The sequence below is a fragment of the Salvelinus sp. IW2-2015 genome, unplaced genomic scaffold, assembly GCF_002910315.2.
Source record: "Salvelinus sp. IW2-2015 unplaced genomic scaffold, ASM291031v2 Un_scaffold2093, whole genome shotgun sequence".
Taxonomy (NCBI): Eukaryota; Metazoa; Chordata; class Actinopteri; order Salmoniformes; family Salmonidae; genus Salvelinus; species Salvelinus sp. IW2-2015.
Window position 1 is genome coordinate 194042 of NW_019943432.1, and position 9046 is coordinate 203087.

Below are 9046 nucleotides of genomic sequence, written 5' to 3' on the forward strand. Positions count from 1 at the left end.
CCAGAGAGATCAACCCACCCACCTGGGGGCGGCCCGTCAGGAAGTCCAGGACCAGTTGCACAGGGCGGGGTCGAGACCAGGGTCTCGAGCTTGATGACGAGTTTGGAGGTACGTATGGTGTTAATGCTGAGCTGTAGTAGCTGAACAGCATTCTCACATAGGTATTCCTCTTGTCCAGTTTTATGTGCGTGGGAGGTGCAGTGGTTGCGATTGCGTCGTCTGTGACTATTAGCTTGGTAAGCAAATTGGAGTGGGTCTAGGGTTGTCAGGTAGGGTGGAGGTGGATGATGGTCCTTGACTAGTCTCTCAAGCACTTCATGATGGACGGAGTGCTACGGGTGCAGTAGTCGTTTAGCTCAGTACTTAGCTTTGTTGGGAACAGAACATGGTGGCCTCTGAAGATGGGAACAGCAGACTGGGATAAGGATTGATTGAATATGTCCGTAAACACACACAGCCAGCTGGTCTGCGCATGCTCTGAGGACGCGCTGGAATGCGTCTGGGCTGCAGCCTTGCGAGGGTTAACACGTTTAATGTTTTACTCACCTCGGGTGCAGTGAAGGAGAGCCCGCAGGTTTTTGGTAGCGGGCCGTGTCAGTGGCACTGTATGTCTGAAAGCGAGCAAAAAGTTATTTAGTCTGTCTGGGAGCAAGACATCCTGGGTCCGCAACGGGGCTGGTTTTCTTTTTGGTAATCCTGATTGACTGTAGACTCTGCCACATACTCTTGGTCTCTGCGACTCTACTTTGTCTCTATACTGGCACTTGCTTGTTTGATTTGCCTTGCGAGGGAATAGCTACACTGTTTGTATTCGGTCATGTTTCCGGTCAGCTTGCCCTGGTTAAAAGCACGGTTCGCGCTTTCAGTTTCGCGCGAATGCTGCCATCAATCCCAGTTTTCTGGTTTGGGAATGTTTTAATCGTTGCTGTGGGTATTACGTCGCCGATGCACTTTCTAATGAACTCGCTCACCGAATCAGCGTATTCGTCAATGCTGTTGTTGGACGCAATGCGGAACATATCCCAATCCACGTGATCGAAGCAGTCTTGAACGTGGAATCAGATTGGTCGGACCAGCGTTGACAGACCTGAGCGCGGGAGCTTCTTGTTTTAGTTTATGTTTGTAGGCTGGAAGCAACAAAATGGAGTTGGTCAGCTTTTCCCGAAAGGAGGGCGGGCGAGGGCCTTATATGCGCGCGGAAGTTAGATAACAATGATCCAGGGTTTACCAGCCCTGGTTAACACAATCGATATGCTGATAGAATTTAGGGAGTTTTTGTTCTCGAGATTATCCATTGTTAAAATCCCCAGCTACAATGAATGCAGCCTCAGGGTGTTGTGGTTTCCAGTTACATAGAGTCAGAAAAGTTCGTTCAGGCCATCGATGTGTCTGCTTGGGGGGAATATATACGGCTGTGATTATAATTGAGAGAATCCTGTGTAGATAATGCGGTCGACATTTGATTGTGAGGAATTTCTAAGTCAGGTGAACAGACTGACTTGAGTTTCTGTATGTTGTTATGATACACCACGTCTCGTTAATCATAAGCATACCCCCCCGCCCTCTTGCTTACAGAAAGAATGTTGTTTCTGTCGGCGCGATGCGTGAAGAAACCAGCTGGCTGCACTGATCTGTTAGCGTCTCTCGAGTGAGCCATGTTCCGTGATGAGGAAGAACGTTACAGTCTCTGATGTTCTGTTGGAATGCTATACCCTTGCTCGGATTTCATCAACCTTGTTGTCAAGAGACTGGACATTGGCGAGTAGTATGCTAGGGAGTGGAGCGCGGTGTGCCCTTCTCCGGAGCCTGACCAGAAGACCGTTTACGGCGTCGTTGTTTAGGGTCGCCGGCTGGGATCCGATCCATTGTACTGGGTGGAAGGCAAAACACAGGATCCGCTTCGGGAGAGTCTAATTCCTGGTCGTAATGATGGTGAGTTGACGTTGCTCTTATATTCAGTAGTTCCTCCCGACTGTATGTAATGAAACCTAAGATTACCTGGGGTACCAATGTAAGAAATAACACATAAAAAACCAAAATACTGCATAGTTTCCTAGGAACGCGAAGCGAGTCGGCCATCTCTGTCGGCGCCGGAAATACCGTAATCTCTTTTTGAGACCAAATAGGAAGTAGGAAAATAGCCATTGTGGATTTGGAAAATAATAAGTAAGTGTCGTAACAATGGTGGAAAAAGTACCCAATTGTCATACTTGAGTAAAAGTATAGATACCTTAATAGAAAATGACTCAAGTAAAAGTGAAAGCCACCCAGTACAATACTCCTTCAGTAAAAGTCTAAAAGTATTTGGTTTTAAATATACTTAAGTATCAAAAGTAAATGTAATTGCTAAAATATACTTAATACTTAATATACTCAAAAGTAAAAGAAAACATAATTAATTTCAAAATCCTTGAATTAAACCAGACGGCACCATTATCTTGTTATTTTAATGTACGGATAGCCAGTGGCACACTCCAACACTCAGACATAATTTACAAACGAAGCATGTGTGTTTAGTGAGTCCGCCAGGTCAGGGGCAGCAAGGATAACCAGGGATGTTCTCTTGATGTGTGTGAATTGGACCATTTTCCTGTCCTGCTAAGCATTCAAAATGTAACGAGTACTTTTGGGTGTCAGGGGAAATGTTTGGAGTAAAAAATTTATTATTTTCTTTAGGAATGTAGTGAAGTAAAAATATAAAAAGGCTACATGTGCACCACCAAGTCAGTACAGTACGTATATACATAGTCACTTTAACCATACTTACATGTACATACTACCTCAATAAACCTGACTAACCGGTGTCTGTATATAGCATTGCTACTCTTATTTTCAAATGTCTTTTTACTGTTGTTTTATTTCTTTACTTACCTACACACACACACGCACACACACCTTTTTTCGCACTATTGGTTAGAGCCTGTAAGTAAGCATTTCACTGTAAGGTCTACCTACACCTGTTGTATTCGGCGCACGTGACAAATAAACTTTGATTTTAAGTTATGAGGGGGAAATGGACCAAGTTATTAGTGAAGCACATGGGCTACTAACATCTTACTTCACATCATACACTTACTATTACTTTCTTAGCTTCAGTATACATATCTCCCTGGCATATTGCATAATTTATGCAGCATTATACAATACATTTTGGGACTCACTTGTTGTGATGTGCTCACTTGAACAGGAAGGTGTTGCTTGTGGGCAAATTTTGCCATCAAAATCTAACATTCTATGGATTTATGGTGCTTTCAAGACGACTGGGAACTCAGAAAAAAAACTAAGTTGAATCATAACGTCAGTGATATTCAGGTCGGAGCTGTAGAAAGAGGCCTGATTTCCCAACTTGGTCGGACCACCGTTCGAAGTTTGAGATTTCCCAGTTCCGAGTTTCCAGCTGTTTTAAACTCATCCTTTTAAGCTTGGAAAATACCCTTAAACCCAGACTTGGACCACACAGCCACTCATGGGGACACTAAGTCGCTTTGCAATGATTGCAGTTAGCCACTGATACCTTCCAAACCACTCATTGTTGAATTTTCCAATTGCAACTTGTTGTCACGTTCTTGACCTATTTTCTGTTGTTTTGTATGTGTTAGTCGGTCAGGGCGTGAGTGTGGGTGGGCATTTCTATGTTTTGTGTTTCTATGTTTAGGTCTTGTAATCAGCRTTATATGGTTCTCAATCAGAGACAGGTGTTTGACGTTTTCCTCTGATTGAGAACCATATATAGGTTGGCTGTTCACACTGTTTGTTTGTGGGTGATTGTCTCCTGTGTCTTCCGTGTCTGTGTCTGCGCACCACACGGGACTGTTTTGGTTGTTCGGTTCGTTCATTTATGTAGTCTGTTCCTGTTCGTGAGTTCTGCGTGTTTTATGTAAGTTTCATGATCAGGTCTGTCTACGTTGTTTGTTTGTTATTTTGTATAAGTCAAGTATAGTTCGTGTCAGTGTTCGTCGCTTGTCAATAAATCATTATGTCAACATACCTCGCTGCGTATTGGTCCACCGATCCTTCTCTCCTCTCCTTGTCAGACCCGGTTCTTGGATAAAGTGACTAAGGGGCCAATTGAAATCGGCGAGGTGGAAAATTCTTTGGGGGGGAGGTTCTTGCATTGGAATTTTATTGAATTCTGCTTATGTGATCACGCTATACCACAATAAACATAACGTTCAAATGCAGAGACTGAGACCAGTGAGTGATTTTGAAATCTGTAGCCTATCTCTGCTGCGTTGTATATCACAATGGACAGTGCTCTACAGTTATAGGCCATTTTGGTAATGAATAATGAAAACAGGCCAGATAGGCTGTTTGTAATAGGTGAATTGCCCTATGTGAATGCAGCCATACATACAGCTGTCTTACCAAAACAATGCAAACTAAATGCTGAAAGTAGTAGCCTAATGATTCATGCATGCAAACAAAAATACCAAATAGCAGTTTGGCTTAGAATACTGACAACTGCGAATGGGAACAGAACAAAACATGGGTACCAAGTAGTAGGCCAATAACAAAATATTGATAATGGCATGACGCAATCCAATTTGTTTGGAGAATCGAGAAGACTGAGGATTCTGTGCACCATGGTGCCTGTAAACTTAAAGCTGGGTCTGTCACCGCCTTCAGCAGCCCCTGTAGCCTCATAGTGGGCAGAACAAGCAAGGCTGTGGGTGGAGCCGAGCACGAGCTAGTGAGATCCTGTTGGCGCGTTCTAGCATGCATCTGTATATTTCCATTTAAGAACGCCTCCTCTGTGAAGTGCATGTGTGCAATAAATCAATTCACCTTTGCACTCCTTCTAAACAACGCAATTTTAAAAACGTTTGCAATGTGTAAAGTTTACAAAACTGAATCCACTCTGTTAATAACAGATTCTAGTTTTGGGAACAGAAAACTGTATTAAGATCAAATATTTAATCGATGAGAAAATTTGCAGAAAATTAGCCAAAATTCATCTTGTTCCATCTTCTCCCACTGCCGGCCAGAAGATGAACCGAGGGGGGCTAAGCCCCTTTAGCTCCCTCGTCCAGCCGGGTACGCAGATGGTGGGATGGTTGAGTTAGCCCCGAAACCTGTTTTTAATTTTAATTTAATTTTACTCTCATTGAGATAAAATGTATTGTGCAAGAGAGATCTGGTTCAAGATATAGCAGCAGGAGGAAACTGAAACCAACTTTCAAGAATTCTCACTTATTAATGGATTCAAAATATTTACAAGATAAGTTTGTGTCATAAAGTAACATCAATGTAGATATTCATCATGCTGTCTGTATTTGTCTGGTGTTACACAAGTTCAGTACGTGTCACACCCTTTATACCAGTCTGGTGACATAGACTAGAAGTAACATAGTAAATGTAAATCTGGGACACTCAAATGAGTATGATATGTTATGTTTGGTATGGTTACATAAGAAAGATGGTTACATAAAGCAAAAACAAAAGTAGGGTGGTTGGTTGGGGTGGATGGGTGGGTGTATAATGTGAACGTCTATCAACCCAAAGGTTGCACAATCGAAACTCATCACAGACAATTTGAGCTAATAGCAACTTTTCAACTACTTAGTGCTTTTTAAGCTACTTTGCAACTACTTAGCATGTTAGCTAACCCTTCTCCTAACCTTAACCCATTTAGCTAACTCTTCCCCTAACCCTAAACTTAACCCTAACCCCTAGCCACCTAGCTAGAAATCATAACATATTATACGTTTTTCAAATTCATCACATATTGTATGTTTTGCAAATTCGTGACATATAATAAGACTTCCACAAATAATATATACTATACAAAAGTAACATATCATACTAAATGGAGTGTCTTGGATTAATGTAAAGAATATTACAAAATGCTCTGAGACCAGGTTGCAGCTGCAGCTTCATGTCACATCAGAAATGTGCTTACACTGTGACACAAACACATGGCAGGGTATTTGATAATGGACAAAGTTGCTAGCTTATTACAGTAAAAATTTTTTTTTTTAAATAACACAAAGACCAAACAAAAAAGTTACATTATTTCAGAATCAATTCCCGAGGTTGATGCTTTCTATGTCTGCTATTAGTGGTAATATTTTTCTATGACAAGAATGTCTGTCTGGAGAGTAATCATGTGATCACATGCATTTGAATTATTTAGCATAGCTCATTTATTTTTGTCTTAAGATTTCCCTGATTTCAATATACACACTTCTGTCATGTTTTGTCATGTCTCTCATGCCGTCAGTCTGAATCATTATTACCTCAGATTGACTGATTGCTTTGAGATCCTCCAGCATTTCAATCTCCAATCTTCTTCTGAAGTGAATATGCTCGTCATCTATGTTCTTTATTTCATCGCATTGCATCTCTTTCTTCATCTCTTCCTCAGACTGAGAAAAGAAAACGGTAGAATAACTAGCCAACATTGTAAATTCAGCAGCTTATTCAGTCTAAGGACACGTTTCAATTTTGGAATTATTCAAGAGCAATGACATGTAGACCAATATATGCAAGACCTACTGTAGGTGATGATAACAATACGATATCATAGATCATAGTATGTTTGCTAAATTCATGTAATTTTGCAGGGTCTTACCAATTCCTCAAAGCATTCTCCAAATCTGAATTTCTCCGGTCCTGGGAACTCCGCTCCAGATTTAAAGAGATCCTCCAAGCTTCTGGCAACCAGGTGTAGAACTTCAAACTCGTAGGCGTAGACATTACCATCTTCACATAACAGGAGAACCAGCTGCCATCCTGCTGCCGAACATCGGAAGTCATCCAGGGCACCAATGACCACCATCTCCATTCTCTCTGGAAGGTAGCAGTCTTTCCAAACTTCTAACTGTTCACCATCTCCAGCGTGGACAGTGTCCTCCAGACCCCCGATTCTCAACTCGTAACTTTTCGGCTTTGCAAGAGGAATCTTGCTGTTGCGATGTTTCGACACAATCTCTTTGATTTGGCTGAGGAATTCTACAGCATCTGTGGCAACAATTGACAATAATTAGAAAACTTATTTAACATTGTAATTGTCAAGAGTGCAGGACATCCTACGTACAACCTGCAAACATAGAAATAACTGGTTTGAATCTTAATGTGTTATTAGCTCTTTCCTTTAACACACAATGATGTATGAGAAGGCTGGTGCTCACATTGCAGACATTCAACCGTGGTTCCTGGATGCTTTCACGTTGTGCTTTTGGCTTGAGCTGTTGCATTTTCTATCTTTGAAGGTATAGCCACTGCAGTGGGTATAGGCTCAGCTAGTTGTCTTGCACTGACTTCTTCCTGTGATCCAAGATCCAACTGTTGACAACAACTGATAGGCTAGCTTTTTGTTATAGAAGTTCGTGCAAATGGCTTGAATTGTGGATGATAGTATTGTATTGGATTCTGGTGCTGTGACTCGAATCACACAGCTAAATCCCATTAGCTGCTAAGGTTGCTGCTGAGAGGATGAGGTCAGATGTGGTTGAAGCTGAGGCAAGCTTGTTGCTGTCACAGTACATGTTTACAGCTGTGATTACATATTCCTGTGATCCAAGTGAACTGGTGTGTCCAATACTGGTAAGCTTCTTGCTCCAAAAGTTTGTGAAATTGGCTTTAAGTGCTTTTGTAGGTGTGGGTCAGTACTACAGTCTTACAGTGTCAATCTTCCAAATATCCCCTTAAAATCGTACTCTGGACATGACAGCAGTGGTAACTTGATGCAGCCAGGGTTTCACTAAGGTCAATAGACCTTATTCTCACCACAGCCATGATTGTTCAAAATCCAGGTCAAAAGTCTATGGAAGTAATGAAACTTTTCTCAAGTTCAATCAGAATATTAATAAATCGATAGAAATTCTGAGTGCCTAATAGTCATGTTATTTATTATTTGACTGCCAGCCCTAAAATTGGGTTGATTTAATATTAATAATACGTTTTATTTTAAGCGCTTTTCAAAAGACAAAATTAAGAGTTTAGATACTCAGCAAGATAATCAGCAAAATAAAAAGCAATACAATCAGCAAGAATATAAAAGTACACAAAACAGGGAGCACTAAACATGATGACAGACTATGCAGGGAGAGCCCTAAACATGATGACAGACTAACCAGGGAGAGCCCTAAACATGATGACAGACTAAGCAGGGAGAACTAAACATGATGACAGACTATGCAGGGAGAGCCCTAAACATGATGACAGACTAAGCAGGGAGAACACTAAACATGATGACAGACTACGCAGGGAGAGCCCTAAACATGATGACAGACTAAGCAGGGAGAGCACTAAACATGATGACAGACTAACCAGGTAGAAGACTAAACATGATGACAGACTAAGCAGGGAGAGCACTAAACATGATGACAGACTAAGCAGGGAGAGCACTAAACATGATGACAGACTAAGCAGGGAGAGCACTAAACATGATGACAGACTAACCAGGTTTAGTGTTCTCCCTGGTTAGTCTGTCATCATGGTTTAGTGTCTCCTCTGGTTAGTCTTGTCATTCATGTTTAGTCTTCTCCCTGCGTTAGTCTGTCATCATGTTTAGTCTTCTCCCTGGTTAGTCTGTCATCATGTTTAGGTGCTCTCCACCCTGGTTAGTCTGTCATCATGTTAGTCTTCTCCCTGGTTAGTCTGTCATCATGTTTAGTGCTCTCCCTGGTTAGTCTGTCATCATGTTTGTTTCTCCTGGCGTTAGTCTGTCATCATGGGTTTAGTGCTTCTCCCTGGTTAGTCTGTCATCATGTTTAGTCTTTCTCCCTGTTAGTCGTCACATTTAGTTTCTCCTGTTAGTCTGTCATCATTTTAGTCTTCTCCCTGGTTAGTCTGTCATCATGTTTAGTCTCTCCCTGGGTAGTCTGTCATCATGTTTAGTCTTCTCCCTGGTTAGTCTGTCATCATGTTTAGTCTTCTCCCTGGTTAGTCTGTCATCATGTTTAGTGCTCTCCCTGGTAGTCTGTCATCATGTTTGTGTGTCTCCTGGTTTAGTCATCATGTTTAGTGTCTCCCTGGTTAGATCTGTCATCATGTTTAGTCTTCTCCCTGGTTAGGTCTGTCATCCATATTTAGTCTTCTCCGC

General features: G+C 41.6%; 1 protein-coding gene and 1 long non-coding RNA gene across 3 annotated transcripts in view; one reads left to right on the forward strand and one right to left on the reverse strand.

The window, feature by feature from the left end:
• The window catches only part of LOC139024976 (uncharacterized), a 44040-nt gene that overhangs the window by 5345 nt on the left and 29649 nt on the right, over nt 1-9046 (forward strand). The window lies entirely within an intron of this gene.
• LOC112072936 (uncharacterized) overlaps nt 5175-9046 on the reverse strand; it is a 12252-nt gene continuing 8380 nt past the window's right edge. For both annotated transcript variants that reach the window (XM_024140315.2, XM_024140314.2), the window contains 2 exons: nt 6572-6960; nt 5175-6365 (listed from right to left, as the gene is read on the reverse strand). In XM_024140315.2, the coding sequence (XP_023996083.1) occupies nt 6144-6365; nt 6572-6960 (611 nt within the window). In that variant the 3' untranslated portion in view covers nt 5175-6143. The remainder of the gene's footprint in view (nt 6366-6571; nt 6961-9046) is intronic.